At 43.3% G+C, this 16,015-nt stretch overlaps 4 protein-coding genes across 8 annotated transcripts in view; 2 read left to right on the forward strand and 2 right to left on the reverse strand.

The window, feature by feature from the left end:
• The window catches only part of LOC147998836 (uncharacterized), a 924,038-nt gene that overhangs the window by 735,459 nt on the left and 172,564 nt on the right, over positions 1 to 16,015 (reverse strand). The window lies entirely within an intron of this gene.
• LOC147998853 (uncharacterized) overlaps positions 1 to 16,015 on the forward strand; it is a 343,457-nt gene that overhangs the window by 246,344 nt on the left and 81,098 nt on the right. The window lies entirely within an intron of this gene.
• LOC147998860 (disks large homolog 5-like) overlaps positions 1 to 16,015 on the forward strand; it is a 71,411-nt gene that overhangs the window by 39,671 nt on the left and 15,725 nt on the right. For 2 of the 3 annotated variants that reach the window (XM_087595577.1, XM_087595578.1), the window contains exons 3-4: positions 867 to 1,033; positions 6,456 to 6,569. The gene's annotated coding sequence lies outside the window, so the exon portion shown is untranslated. The remainder of the gene's footprint in view (positions 1 to 866; positions 1,034 to 6,455; positions 6,570 to 16,015) is intronic. The other variant, XM_087595579.1, reaches the window with a different exon arrangement.
• Positions 5,608 to 10,449, reverse strand: LOC147998862 (disks large homolog 5-like). The gene is made up of 6 exons (XM_087595535.1): positions 10,293 to 10,449; positions 8,954 to 9,113; positions 7,631 to 7,774; positions 6,831 to 6,997; positions 6,003 to 6,108; positions 5,608 to 5,885 (listed from the first exon to the last, which is right to left on the reverse strand). Exons 1-5 carry the CDS (start codon positions 10,417 to 10,419, stop codon positions 6,044 to 6,046), a joined length of 663 nt encoding a protein of 220 aa, XP_087451661.1. The 5' UTR covers positions 10,420 to 10,449; the 3' UTR covers positions 5,608 to 5,885; positions 6,003 to 6,043.

Below are 16,015 nucleotides of genomic sequence, written 5' to 3' on the forward strand. Positions count from 1 at the left end.
TCACTTTTCTGTAGTAAAGGCCTCTGAAGTAAGCCCTAATGATTGTTGAATTCACTCAGTGTCCTTTGTTATATCCCCTTTTCATTTCTGATTTGGTACTTTAGATATAGGCTCTGTGGTTTGTCTGTCTTGTGGATCTTCTCAAAAAAAAAAAAAAAAAAAAAAAAAAAAAGCCAGCTCTTGCTTTGCTTGGCTCTTTGTATCATTCTCTTTGTTTGTAAGTGATTGATTTTAGTTCTGAGTTTATTTCCTGCCACCAAATCCTACCAGACTCTCTATGGGATGAGGCTTTGCCTCACCTTGGTAACAGCAGCATGTGATACATGAAGCTTTTGCTGCTCTCTGTAGTGGGGATGACGTCACAATTTCACTGAAAACCATGCACAGCCTCGTTTTAGACTGTATTAAAGTAGCCCACGATTTCAGTGCTCCCTGCAAGGTGCCATGAGACAGTAGTAACATGAGTCTGCCTGCACCTCGACAGTTTTCACTAGGGACTTCTGAGTGATTTTATGAAAATTTATAGTGAGTTCATGGATGAACATGCACAAACACAAACGCACACACACACTTTACTGACATGGTGCACATTCTTTCCACACAAAGAAGAAAGTGAGTATTAATGAAAACACACCAATAAAGGAATCGATGGACGGGGTTGTGGGGAAGCTGGGGCTTAGAGTTATTTAAAGGCCCTGTGCAGGCTCTCCTTCTGTTGGAGGCTAAACTTCAAGTGCAATGGGGTTCTTTATTTTCTTTCTGTATAGCACACAGAGGTAGGGTGGAAACTAGGTTTTGAGCATATTTGGCAAGTACTAGAACACTGAATTAATTCCTAGGGCTGGAACCCTATTAATGTTCTACAGAATTACAGGACAGGCTGGATGAAGACTCTCAGCTGACAATGTGGACATCTCAAGACAGGCACTGGACAATGGCTGACAGACTTGTATGAAGACTGGAAATGTTTTGCTATCTCAGAGGAAAAGAAGGCCCCTCCGACTACACTGTACTCTAAGGACAGTTTATTCAGGTAAGGGATGACATGAACTATTGTCTCATGTCACAGATGTCAGCACAAAATATCCTAGGTATTGTATGCCAATGGTAGCATTAACAGAACAAATCACACAGTGTTGTGAAGATATAGAATATGACTATATGTAGCAAGAACCAGGCCTCTTCTAGTTTCTAAGATCATACCTGAGAACCTCAAATATAGTAATAATGTGATAATGTGGTATAAGTCTAGTTACAACTAGTTTCTATTGTGACACAGATGACTCTTTTTGTGTCATGTTCAGCTTATAATGAATGACTAGACCTAAGCATGAGAATAACCAAATACTACATTGCTTCTCTAGCTGCTGAGCTTTTAAAAGCCCTGGTGTGACAGCAAGCTTTTGTGGACATCTGGATTATTCCTTCTGTACTTTAACTCTCTAAGTCAACCCCACTCTGAGTAAGTCAGTTCCATTTCATAAGTTGGAAATCAGTCAACTGGAAAAAAAATACTTTCTCAATACAAACACAGATTGGCCATGGAAAAAGGGCAGCTTGAACTGTCCCACCTAGGTCCTGGGCTTGCACAGGCCTGCTCTCCAAAAGAAACGTGTGTTCACAGCTGCAGGCTGCATTCACTATGGATGCTCTTGAGGTTCCTCCCTAAACTGCTTAGATTAAGATATTTTTGTTGCCGTCTATCAAAAGAATTCATTATGCCAAACTGGCCTTTCTTCTGAACCTTCTGTTCTGTGGGCAGGGCAAAATCTCCAGCAACCCTCACAGCAATGTGGGCTGCCGATCTGGGACTCAGAATTATACCAGTGCAAACCAAGAACAGGGCAACTGGAAGAGACCTCATTGGGTTGTAGGAACCTTCTGTTCTGAGTCACTTCTCAGAAGGGGCACTTTGCTCTAACTCCTCCATGAGACCCAACCAGTACTGGAGCTGGAGGCTCCTTAGGTGTGGCAGCTCTGAGCTGGGAGGGGGAGCTGGCACACTGACATGAAGAAGCCTGTTTTCACAGCTGATCTGGATCTGAGGAACAGGTGCTTTTAAAGAAGCATGTGAGAGGACCTCCTGCAGGAGAGCTCACTCTGCAGGGAAAGTCACACAGGACAGCGAAAAGTGGCTTCCCAACTTCCACAGGTCCTGTGACCCCAGGGAGGGCACCAGATGGTCCAAGAGTTTGAGAAAAGCCTGCATTTCCCTGAAAGACTTCCCTCAACCATAAGTCCCACCACTGTCCCAGACTCACACCTGAGGATCAGCAAAGCCTGCCACCTGCTGGGGTCCCCACAAACTGAACCCAGAATGGAGAACTGCGGGAAAGCACTTCGGGGGAGGGGGGAGACACAAGTCTCTGGGGCCAGGCCTGGGGTCTGTCCCTTAGGCTCTCCTCACCTCCGTTAGCCTCCTAGTGCAGAGCGCTGCAATCCGGGATCTCAAAAGTCTTGGGCTGAAGAAGTGGGAGAAGGTAGCAGCAGTGGCGGTGGGGTCGACAGGGGAGTCGAAGACGGAATGGTAGCAACTCAAGCAGCAGCGGTGAGGGCACAGGCGGGGGTGGGGGGCGAAGGAGAGGATGGGTGTGGGGGGGTCGGGGCGGGGGCAGCGTAGGGGTGAGGGCAGGCTGGGGGCGGGGGTTGGGACGGGTCTGAGTTGAGGGCGGTGGTGGGACTGGGAGGGGGGGATGGGTCGGAGGCAATGTCGAGCGCGGTGTGAGGCCGGGGTGTGGGCAGGGGCAAGAGCAGGGGCGGGGGCAGGAGCAGGGGCAAGCAGAGCAAAACCCAGCCCTGTCAGCTGGCAGAAAGACTCTGGGGCTGGACAGACTCGCCCTGCAGCTCTATTGATGGGGTGACAATGGAAGAAGCAACAGACTCAGGTATTCTAGGTAAAAAGAGAAACTCAGAGAAGGGGTTTGGCAATGTTCCTTCTCTTTCAAATCAGAGGAATAATTGAAGCACTATTGTTATTAGGTCGTCATTAAACGTCTGGTAGAAAGGCTGCATTAAAGCCTAGTGGCCCTCATATATATTTTTTAATTTTTGTAGTGGCATCGTTTAAATACTATCTATTTTCTTATGAGAATAATCTTATGAGTTAAATCCCACATTTGGATTTAACTTGGTATTTGTTATCTGTGTAGAAAAATTACCAATATCAAATAGATTTTTCACTTTTCTGTAGTAAAGGACTCTGAAGAAGCCCTAATGATTGTTGAATTCACTCACATGTCTATTGCTTCATCCCCCTTTTCATTTCTGATTTGATAATTTAGGTATTGACACTGTGGTGTGTACTTAGTTTCAGAAAGGGGTTGTTTCTCTTATGGATCTCCTCAAAAAACAGCTCTTGCTTCCTATGATTCTTTGTATTATCCTCTTCGTTTGTAATTGAATGATTTTAGTACTAAGTTTATTTCCTGCCATCAAATCATACCAGACTCTCTGTAGGATAAGGCTTTGCCTCATCTTGGTAACAGCAGCATGTGATAAATGAAGCTTTTGCTGCTCTCTCTAGTGCTGATGACGTCACAATCTCTGTGTAAACCATCCACAGCCTGTTTCTAGGCTGTATTATAGTAGACCACCATTTCAGTGTTACCTGCCAGGTGCCGTGGGACACTAGTAACACACGTCTGCATCCACCTCGACAGTTTTCATTACAGTCTTCTAAGTCATTTTATGAAAATTGATAGTGAGTTCATGGATGAACATACACAAACACCTGCACAGAAACACAAACAAACACAAACTCTCTCTCTCTCTCTCTCTCTCTCTCTCTCTCTCTCTCTCTCTCTCACTCTCTCTCTCTCTCACACACACGCACACACACACACACTTTACTGACATGGTACACATTCTTTGCACACCAAAAATAAAGTGAGCAGTAATGAAAATACACCAATAATGGAGTCGATGGAGGGAGTTATGCAGAAGCTGGGACTTAGAGTTACTTAAAGGCCCTATGCAGGCTCTCCTTTTGTTGGAGGAGAAATTTCAAGTGCAATGTGGTTCTTTATTTTCTTTCTCTAAATCACACAGGCTATGGTGGAATGTAGGGCTTTGAGCATGTTTGGAAAGTACAATCACACTGAATTAAATCCTAGGGCTGGAACCCTATTAATCTTCTACAAAATTACAGAGCAGGCTGGATGAATACTCCCAGGAGACAATGTGGACATCTCAAGACAGGCACTGGACAGTGGCTGAAGACTTGTCTGAAGACTTGAAATATTTTGAAAATTCAGAGAGAAAAAAAAGGCCCCTCTGACTACACCGTACTCTAAGGACAGTTTATGCAGGTTAGGATGGCATGAACTATTGTCTCATGTCACAGATGTCAGCACAAAGTATCCAAGGTATTGTATGCCAATGGTAGCATCAGCAGAACAAAGCACTCAGTGTCATGAAGACATAAATTATGAGTTTGTGTAGCAAGACCCAGGCCTCTTCCAGGTTCCTAGATAGTAACTGAGAACCTCAAATACGGTGGTGATGTGATAGTGTGGGGGTGAATCTAGTTACAACTAGCTTCTATTGTGACACAGATGACTCTTTTTGTGTCATGGTCAGCTTATAATGAATGACTAGACCCAAGCATGAGAATAACCAAATACTACATTGCTTCTCTAGCTGCTGAGCTTTTAAAAGCCCTGGGGTGACAGCAAGCTTTTGTGGACATTCTGGATTGGTCCTTTTGTACTTTAACTCTCTGAGTCACCTCCACTCTCAGTAATTTAGTTCAATTCCATAAATTGGAAATCAGTCACCTGGAAAAAATACATTCTCAATATGATCCCAGATTGGCCATGGAAAAAAGGTAGCTTGAACTGTCCCACCTAGGTTCTGGGCCTGCACAGGCCTGCTCTCCAACAGAAACCTGTGTTCACAGCTGCAGGCTGCATTCACTATGGGTGTCCTTGAGGTTCTTCCCTAAACTGCTTAGATTAAAATAATTTTCATGCTAACAATCAAAAAACTCATTATGCCAATCTGGCCAACAGGAAGCTAATTTCTATTCTGTATTTTGTCAGATGTGCAGAATACATATGGTCATCATTGAAAATAGGTGAAAGATCTGCTCTAATATGGACACTAAGTGGTGCTGGAGGATGATCCTGACCCACAATGAGCAGTGGGAACACCAGAGCCCTGTAGGGATGGCTGGCAAGCTAACACATTGAGCATGCACAGCTCAGTAAATTTCCTGTGAATACACATCTCCTGAGATCTCTCTATTTAATTGGAGGTGATCCTGTCCACCTAATACAGCACATCATGTGGAATAACAAAAGCTACCTGCAGGAGCTGTGGTGATGACTCACAGGATAGAGCATCTGCTGCTCTCTCAGAAGAACCACATGGACCATAACAATTGGGTAAAGCATGTCAGTGATTACTTCATAAAGTGTGTGTCGGAAAAACAGCCACATTATCCACACAAAAGACACTGTCACACTGGGTACCCCTTGGTGACTTTGAATTCACTTATTAGCCCAGGATCCATGGAACATGCAGAAATCCATCTGTAGCTGTCAGTTCTAAGTCCACAGGAGGGGACAGAACCCTTGTGTAAGAATGATGGTCTTAAGAGTCAAGAGATAGAATTCAATTTTTATTCATAAGGAATTCATTTTTACAACAAAACAGGATTAAAACAAATAAATTAAAATATTTAAAAATATTTGAAAAGATAAAAACAGTAAGAAGAACTTATAAATATGAAACAACAAAAAGAAAATTTCAATTAAAATCATAACAAAAATATTTCTACACAGCACATTCTTAACGAACATTTAGAAGCACAGATGTATTGCTGTTTCTCCTCTTGCACACATAATGAAAGGAGGTCCCCCAAGTTGTCTCTCAAGTGCTGTTTTCTGAGAAGAAAGTAAGACCTCAATCAGTCAGGCTGGCTTAGTGTTATATAAATTTAGGGTCTCTAAGCAATGACAAATTAACTCTGAGGAAGAATACTCATCCAAAAAATTTGTTACCATTCAGGATGTTTGTCATCAGGGACTCCTGAGAAAGCAACTTATTCTTCAGGAAGCTCTCTTACTGGTGTGTGTCCAATTCCAGCTCTCTTGCACTTTCTGAGACCTGGGAGAGGAAGGCAGTTTTTCAGACACTGATTTGGTGGTGAAATGCAAGGCAGCTGTCAGAAGGCTGCCTTCTACCATCTCAGTTCTATTGGACAGTCAACATGGACCTTTTAACTGATATCATTGTTGCTAACTCTTTGGGAAGGGCAAAATCTCCAGAGATCCTCAAAGTAATGTGGGCTGCCAATATGGGACCCAGACTTATACCAGTGCAAACCAAGTACAGGGCAATGGGAAGAGACCTCATTGGGTTGCAGAATGAAAGGAGACGTCCATATGTCACCAAGGTTAAAACCAATGACAAGTTCTAATTTGACATTTGCACTTTGTTCTTATCCCGCAAAGGTGCTTCCTACACAAGAAGTCACATGACCACAGAGTGTCATTTGTCAAAGAACCAAGAACTTGTTCAAAACTCTACAGAGCATCCAATCTATCACGTGGATATGCAATAATGAGGTATGTTATTAATCTGTCACCATTTCTATACTGCAGCTTCAAAAAGAGCAGACAAATATACTTGCAAAATAATTCAGTTTCTGAAAAGTGGTTGGCTTCCCAGAATACTTGTGCATAGGCAGAGCAATGAACAATTCCATTACATGAGGTGGTTGGCTGGTTGTGAGTGTAAATTACAAAGGTGGTAGGAGAGAGCAAAGATGTATCAAATTGGCAAACTTTATCAGATATTTTTAAGCTAACACAGCTGCTCAACCCTACCAGATGATGCTGGGTCTGGACGTTGCTGGTCTTTATCTTTCTTGTTGAAATCAACCAAATATTTCTGGTTCAGTGCACAATCAAGATGTACCTCCTTGCTCTCCTGCTTCAGTGGGACCAACTTCTTCCTGCATGTGTTCTCCATCAGGAGCTGGCTGAGCAGGTTTCTGGAAATACAGTCTGCATAGTAAGATCATGCTGCCCCTTTCTCCCATTCCCACTCCCGAGTGCCACTAACTCCACCAGGACCCAGATACCCATGAAGACTTAATAGAATTCATTTCGATACATATAAGGCTGCTGCACAAACCACAAAGAGTAAATTCCGGGAAGAATAAATTATTTGTTTGGCCTGAGCACCAATTAGTGTCCACATCTCTCAAAAAGAACATGGATCTACAACTATCCATGAAAGCCCAATGCATGGGGGCAACATCAATTAGTAGTGGGCCAACACCCTCAAAGGAGGTCAGTAGAACCAAGAGAAGGTCATGCTAACCATGTGGTCCACACACTGAGTATTGTAAAACCTGGTATGACACCATAGGTCCAGGTCAGCCTAATAACCTTCTGCTGACTTCAATCAGTGCTGTTCTATCTAGAGCCTTCTGAAGATGCCTAGACAATCCTGGGATGAGTAACAGTCTTTTATGGAACTGAAAACTGAGTCCTAATGACCCTGGCACACTGATGTGTAAACAGCACAAGAGATAGAACCAGAGCTGAAGACCATCCAATCCAGAAAAAGAAAGTCAGAAATGGCCATTCCACAGGTGATAGCCTTTCTGACCAGAACTTACCTAGAGAAGGTAATCTCCTTCTTCAGCTTATGGTTGTTCTCATGGATTTCAGTGTTCTCCATCTCTAAGTTGTGCAGAATTGACATGACCGCCTCCTCCATTCTCTCCAGGTCTTCATAATATGGATTTGGCCTGAAGTGTGGCCTGGCCCCAAATGATAGAATCCAATGAACATCAGCATTTAGGAATATATGAGCTCAGGGTGGGTCCTGTACTACCCCAGTCCTGGAAGGACACCTTCTGAATTCTACATATTGGATCTTCTTCAGCTTCAGAAACCTGTTTTTCTGTGTCCAGGACACCAGAATCTCAGCATCCAGATGGAGGGTTCCCTGGCTCCCTTTGTTCAATCAAGAGGAAATCTGCAGTCAAGCCAGTTAAGCTATCAAGAGCCTAGGCCACACCTCTCCATGCTCCCCCACCCAACACACCCAGAAACCGGTGATTTCTTTTTTCCTGTCCCGATAACAGACCATATATCAACACAAAATTATAATCTGCACAAGGAATACAAATAAACAGACAATCATGGTCACATAGACAAAGAACTGTGCTGTTGACAGTGGGGCTCCCAGAACAAAGCATTCACATCACCATGAAAGTATTACAGGTAAATACTCAGGCCAAGACATAGACCCCTAGATTCCAAGTGTGGAGGGAAATATAAACATATAAAAGTTGTCCATATGCATTTGGATGTATGCACATACAGACTCACAGACTGAGAAATACCCACAAAAAAGAGAAATGCAAAAACAGAGTCAGAGAAAGAGAAAGAGAAATATGGAAACAGAGAGTATTGTGAAAACCAGGAGAAATGCATCCACCATTGCTGTCTCAGAGGGCAAGACACACAGACAATAACAAACAGGCCTGAGCCTGAGACCTTCTAGTCAAGCATTGAGATGAACAGTTTGGTACCAGGCCCCTCAGGCTGCTGCGTGGATCTTCCAGCACTGAGTCCCCTGCCTAGCAAGTACAGAGACTCACCATAAACTCACTGCAATTACAATCTTGCAAAGCCACCATCAGTCAAGGGCTTTGCAAATGCACACTAGACACTCACTCTCCCTGACTTTATCCCCGAATTCTTCATTCAGACCACAAGTTCTGCTTTTCAATAAATGGAAGCAGATGAGTCCATTTTCCATTTCGCTCCTCAGGAAGGGTCAAGGTTCTGAATCTCCTCTATATGGGAGGTGAGGTTTAGCACAGGGTGGTTAGGGAGGCACAGCTTTCTAGAACCCAAAACCTTAATAGGATAAGATGAAGGTGACCTTGCAGACCCAGGAATGAAACAAGAGCATTTGGAGCGATTCATACCTGTTCTTCTTGGATCTCTCTGTTAGAAACCTCAGGCGATCTCTCAGGTCATTTCTCTCCTCGGTAATGAGCTGCAGCTCTTCAATCAGCCTCTCCTTTTCCGTCTTGGCCTGATTCTCGCTTAGTTCAGTGCCAGGGGATGATGTTTCTCTCCCAGCGTCTGTAGGTAGAAGAACACAAGTGAACCTGCATGGGGAGAATGCATAGAGTGTACATAGACCACAGTGAGGCCTAAACAGGAGAACAAGCCTGGAACCCAGTGTCACTGCTAGGCGATTGGTCTATGCTTAAGAGGCCTCCTCAGTGGATCTCAGTTCTCCCACTACTCTATAGAGACCAAGAGATGTAAGCATCCAGGTGTTCCCTATTCCGGACATCAGGTGCTTACATGGACCACGGAGATGGCTTCTCCAGGATTATCATCAGCTGAACCGGGTACAGCTTGGTTTCAGGACCCTCACCCCTGTGGTTTCAGAACTCAGATGATAAATTCACCATCCACAAGACTTGAGTGATTGGAGACACTCAGATGTCCTACCCTGATACTCTAGGCCAACAACTTTGGATTAAAAACACATTTCCATGGAGGACATGGTCAACAGACTTATCAGTTCCCCTATTTGAAATACCAAATGCCCGAGAAGTTCCAATAGGTTACAGGCTGAATCTTGATCCACATGTTCCAAATACTGTTGGTATTTTAGAATCATGGATTTAAAACGCATTTCCAGGGAGGATATGTTCAACAGACTTATCAGTGTCCCTATGTGAAATACCAAATGCCCCAGAAGTGCGAATAGGTTACAGGCTGAATCTTGGTCTACACGTTCCAAATAGTTTTGGTATTGAAAAAAAATTTTTGTAACATACAACCTCTAATATATAAAGCTAACGATGACCCTGCCAGTTAGAAGAAATCAGAGAAGGTCTAAGAACATAAGGTTATTGCCTGGAGCACAATCTCTCCCTGTTACTACTGTCAGATACCCACTGTATTTAACGAAGCAATGAGAGTGAAATACATTGCTGCCCTGTCTAAACTCAGAAAAGGTGGACCCTCCATGAATACTGATGGTGTTATTATATCAATGTAACAGAACAAATGCACTGAAAAGTAAAGACCAGAGGTTCACAGTATAATAGCATTGGCCTTACCATATCCTCCCAGTGGGGATGGGAAACTAAAGTTCTGAAATCCTTGACTTTAAGGAATTGTGATATTCATGGAAATTCAATTCCTTTTCAGATGCTCCAGTTGTTGTGGCCCATTGCTAGAAAGGTCAGCTTAAGCCTGCAGCCCCCCTGGTAGGAAGCTCAAAATACACTGCCCAGAACTTACTCAACATTCCCCAGAAGTGCTGTCTTTGTCCATCATTACTTTGAGACGAAAGGCCAGACTCCTTCACTCTAGTCTCTCCACAATCGACGTTCCCCCTCCCAAAACACTTGCGAAGACGGGAAAACATGTCTTAGGGTGTAACCGCCAGACTCAGACTGAGAGAAACTAGGGCACTGGTTGTCACTACAACACTGGTGACATCACAGAGGATGCCAGAACTCTCTAGGAGACAATAGAATGTCCAAGAAGGGACAGCTGATGTCATGGGGAGCAGACTTTGCCTCCTGCTAATGTTCTCCCTGTACTGAGCATAAGCAGAGGTGCCCTTTCCAGGAGACTTTCCTGGGCAGAGTCACTGAGCATCTCCTGCTTCCAAAGCCAAATTTTCCTCAAGGCTTGATTATAAAAACCTTAGTAATTCCTATGCATCTAAATGAATGTTTCCTTCCATATCTTGCCCCAAAATGTCTCATCCTAACTCAAATTGTCCTCATTCACCAATGTTAGCCATTAAAACTTCCTGAGATTTCATACCAGCTTGAATATGCAGTCAAAAGTTCTCCTGTCTCATTATGTACAGGTGCTTTATATCACATCAAGAAATAGTCTGCATGGTAGGTTTCAACATGGGTGTGTGTTAGGGGAACACTCATGAAGTCATGTGCTTTGCAATTGACAATTGCCAGAAAATTCCTTAGTTGAAAGAGTTGATGTCTTTATGGTGCTGGGAACAGTGTGGAGACCAGTTGGCAGACAAAAGTGCAATATTGGAGCCACCAATGAAGGGAACCTCATGCTGCTTGTGGGGTTCTCCTTTCTGCGCCAATGTCGCCAAAGGAGCACTGCTGACAGGCCTTCTATCAGAAGCTGAGCTTCTATCAGAAAAATAAAATAGTCAAGAGATATAGGGGGTGCACATAAAGGTGTAGGACGAGGCTATACACATCACTACGTGGATACAGCAAGGACCCAGCACTTGTGCTCTGGGTCATGGGCTTCTCCACAAACACAAAAGCATCTGTCACAGTAAAAAATGGATACTGTATTGAGTTCACACACCAACACTGATTGATCAGATCCATACCCCAGATTTTGGGGGCAGATCCATGGCCCCAAATATCTTCCTCTCAACCTATACAGCAAAAAATAAGAAAGAAAGAAAAGAGTCAAAACAAAAAGCTCAAGCTTCTCATATGAGGATTGCAGGAAGTGTGATCTGGTGGTCAGTTCTGATTAGGCCATTTTAGATAGAACAGTGCACAGTGATGCTTAATGTGATGGGTCCTATATAAAGCTTTCTGCATTATTGGAATTTTAACAAGCCTCATCCAGAACATACAGAACAGGAAAGGATGTGATCACCATGTCCTTGCTCTCTATCAGGTTATTTTTCTGTGTCTGTGATTGTCAGCCATAGACAGCAACAATCTGAAATAGCTGGTAGACATGGAACAAAGTGGCTAAAACTATAGTTGTGGGTTAAACACCTCAACTGTCAAAGGCTAATGCTGTCCTCACAGTCCCTGGAGGCCACTCTTGTAAGACTGTCTACTGGAAAGTAGAAGCAGGTTTATCTGAGCTCAAAGTGAACCTCTCCAGGTAGGAAGAGGGCAACATGGGATACTTGAGACCCTGTCTAAACCAGCACAGAAACCCACACTTCCTTCAAAGCATCATCTATGAATTCTTGATTATCTACCATTCTCTCCCTACCAGTCTTTCAGACTGGAATTGTAGAAAAGAACTGGAAATGATCTTCCTATTCTGAAGACCTTGATCTCTCTTTCCTTAGGTGCACATTAAGAACTCATGCAAATGGGTATGACCATCTGAACATCTTAGTATCATCTACTCAGTATATCTAGCATAATTCTGTGCCTATGGCAATCTCAAGCTTCCTTGAGTTTCGCTGACCCAGCAAGAAGTATGAAGTACTGAGGTCAAACCCCAGTGATCCTTTCAAGGGTTTAGAAGAAAGCCATCAGAGAAACTCCACTTCTTTGTCCTTAGATTAAATCAAGCTGATACAATGTGAACCTGGTGGGCTATTTAACCATGCATCTTTCTGCCAACCCCAGCTTTCTGAGTTCAGTCCATGTGAACCTGCATGGGGAGAATGCATAGAGTGTACATAGACCACAGTGAGGCCTAAACAGGACAACAAGCCTGGAATCCAGTGTCACTGCAAGGAGTTTGGTCTTCGCTTAAGAGACCTCCTCAGTGGGTCTCAGTTCTCCCACTACTCTATAGAGACCAAGAGATATAAGCAGCCAGGTGTTCCCTATGCCTTCTGACACACGCAATAAATTTAGTAAATTTTAATTTCTGTTCAATTGTTCAGTAACTTACTTACACTTGCATATTGCTGTGGAAGTGATGGGGTTTCGTGATCAGTACTACATTTAACAATGCATAACCAATCATCCCTCCTAGAATGACTGTATATAGAGAAAGAAAATTTATTAGAATGGTTTATAGGCTGTGGTACAGCTAATTCAACAAGGAATGGAAGGTCTAAAACACAGTAGTTGCCCCTGTTGAAGCCAATCCCCCTAGCATAGCTGTAGCCATTTTGTTCCATGCCTGCCAGATAGTTCATATTCTTGCTGTAATATGTCTGCCTGTCATGGTTGTCTGAAAATAATTTAACTCAGAGCAGGGTCAGGAATGATCACATAACTTGTGTATGTTTTTTTTTATTGGTTATTTTGTTTATTTGCATTTCAAATGTTAACCCCCTTTCCAGTTTCCCCTACAATAACCCTGCATTCCACCCCCTTCCCCAGCCTCCTCGAGGGTGCTCCCCCACCCACCCATTCCCGAACCACTGGAAGGAAGTTCTTTATGTTGTGAGGTTTCTTAATCTTAAATTTCATAATTATAAGCTTCATGTAGAACCAATAAAATTAAAGGTCAATATGAGGGCTGCAGAGATGGCTCCATGGTTAAGAGCACTGACTGCTCTTCCAGAGGTCCTGAGTTCAAATCCCAGCAACCACGTGGTGGCTCACAACCATCTGTAATGAGACCTGATGCCCTCTTCTGCTGTGTCTGCAGACAGCTACAGTATACTTATATATAAATAAATAAATCTTTAAACAGATAAAAAGTCAGTATGAACCTTTGTTGTCTAAAATGACTTGAGTCAGGGCTGACAACCAGACAGCCCTTCCAGCACCTGCCTATGAGCTCACATTTTAGTCTTTATAAACTGACATAGAAAAATATCCAGGGTCCTAGCGTGACAAATTCTCAGCTACGTCTCTGATGATCAGTCTTAGGGTGGGCATTCAATAAACCATCCCTGTCTAAGTGAGGTCAGAGTTTGTGTGGTTTATGGGGCAACTCCAGGACCTCAACGGTTTTGTCCATAAGGCTGGATATTTCAGCTGGTCTTCAGTACATGCAGGAATCCTGAAGAAGAAGGAAAATTAATAAAGCAAACTTCCTTTTTCCATGTCCTTGATATGAGCCAGCAGAAGGTGTGGTCCAAACAACAACCAACGGATTGGGTAAAGATCTTTACCAATCCTACAACAGATAGAGGCCTTATATCCAAAATATACAAAGAACTCAAGAAGTTAGACCTCAGGGAGACAAATAACACTATTTAAAAAATGGGGCTAAGAGCTAAACAAAGAATTCACAGCTGAGGAATGCCGAATGGCTGAGAAACACTGAAAGAAATGCTCAACATCTTTAGTCACAAGGGAAATGCAAATCAAAACAACCCTGAGATTTCACCTCACACCAGTCAGAATTGCTAAGATCAAAAACTCAGGTTACAGCAGATCCTGGCAAGGATGTAGAGAAAGAGGAAAACTCCTCCATTGTTGGTGGGATTGCAGACTGGTACAACCATTCTGGAAATCAGTCTGGAGATTCCTCAGAAAATTGGACATTGAACTACCTGAGGATCCAGCTATACCACTCTTGGGCATATACCCAAAAGATGCCCCAAAATATAACAAAGACACATGCTCCACTATGTTCATAGCAGCCTTATTTATAATAGCCAGAAGCTGGAAAGAACCCAGATGCCCTTCAACAGAGGAATGGATACAGAAAATGTGGTACATCTACACAATGGAATATTACTCAGCTATCAAAACCAATGACTTTATGAAATTCATAGGCAAATGGTTGGAACTGGAAAATATCATCCTGAGTGAGCTAACCCAATCACAGAAAAACACACATGGTATGCACTCATTGATAAGTGGATATTAGCCCAAATGCTCGAATTACCCTAGATGCACAGAACACATGAAACTCAAGAAGGATGACCAAAATGCAGATGCTTCACTCCTTCTTTAAAAGGGGAATAAGAATACCCTTGGCAGGGAATAGGGAGGCAAAGTTTAGAACAGAGGCAGAAGGAACACCCATTCATAGCCTGCCCCACAAGTGGTCCATACCTATACAGATATTAGATAAGATGGATGAAGCAAAGAAGTGCAAGCCGACAGGTACTGGATGTAGATCTCTCCTGAGAGACACAGCCAGAATACGGCAAATACGTAGCTGAATGCCATCATTAAACCACTGAACTGAGAACGGGGCCCCCGTTGAAGTAATCAGAGAAAGGACTGGAAGAGCTTGAAGGGGTTTAAGACCCCATATGAACAACAATTCCAACCAACCAGAACTTCCAGGGACTAAGCCACTACCCAAAGACTATACATGGACTGACCGTGGACTCCAACTGCATACGTAGCAATGAATAGCCTAGTAAGAGCACCAGTGGAAGTGGAAACCCTTGGTCCTGCCAAGACTGAACCCCCAGTGAACATGATTGTGGGGGGGAGGTCGCTATGGGGGAAGGATGGGGAGGGGAACACCCAAATAGAAGGGGAGGGGAAAGGGTTGAGGGATGTTGGCCTGGAAATCGGGAAGGGGAATAACAATCGAAATGTAAATAAGAAATTCTCAAGTTAATAAAGATGAAAAAAATAAAAAGAAAAAAGAAGGTGTGGTCCAGATTAGAAGTGGGCCTTTCCATCTCAAAAGATCTGAATTAAAGATTTATCTTCTGATCTCCAAGATTTGGATTACAAGTAGGTCTTCTTGCTTCAGAAAATTTAATTAAGAAAAAAAAAAATCCAATGGTGCTTATGCCTTTAGCCTCAGCATCCAGGAGGTAGAGGCAGGTGGATCTCTGAGTTCAAGGCCAGCCTGGTCTACAAAATGAATTCCAGGACAGCCAGAGCTACACAGGGAAACCCTGTCTCAAAAAAAACAAAGAAGAGGAGGAGGACCAAGAGGAGGGGGTTGAAGAGAGGAAAACAGAAAGAAGGAAGGAGAGAGAGAGAGAGAGAGAGAGAGAGAGAGAGAGAGAGAGAGAGAGATCCCCCTCACAGGGCGTCAAGCCATTTGGCATTAGTTAATTCCAGGTACACTCAAGTTGACAACCAAGAACAGCAATCACATTACCCGTGGTTGTGATCTCACCCTGGTAGGCTCCTGAGTAGGAGGCTGAAGCAGGAGAATTGCCATAAGTCTGATGCCAGCATGAACTACACACGTGTTCCAAGCCAAGCCAATCTCAGCTACAGTTTGAGATTCTGTCTGAAAAATATGAAAGAGAAAGAAAACATAATTTCCTAGAGCAGTGTTTCTCAACCTTCCTATGGCCTCAACCCTTTAGAATAGTTCCTCATGCTGTGGTGACCCCAACTACAAAATTATTTTGTCGCTACTTCACAACTGTAAATTTGCTACTG

The sequence above is a fragment of the Rattus norvegicus genome, chromosome 19 (genome assembly GCF_021556685.1).
Source record: "Rattus norvegicus strain SHRSP/BbbUtx chromosome 19, alternate assembly SHRSP_T2T, whole genome shotgun sequence".
NCBI classification, from domain to species: Eukaryota; Metazoa; Chordata; class Mammalia; order Rodentia; family Muridae; genus Rattus; species Rattus norvegicus.

Coding starts and splice junctions, on each gene's coding strand:
- LOC147998862 (XM_087595535.1), bottom strand. CDS start 10,419: ATGTTTTCCCGTCTTCGCAAGTGTTTTGGGAGGGGGAACGTCGATTGT. Junction 7,775..8,953: donor GAGAGATCCAAGAAGAACAG/GTATGAATCGCT, acceptor ATTTGGGGCCAG/GCCACACTTCAGGCCAAATC. Junction 6,109..6,830: donor TCCAGACCCAGCATCATCTG/GTAGGGTTGAGC, acceptor TTCCTCTCCCAG/GTCTCAGAAAGTGCAAGAGA.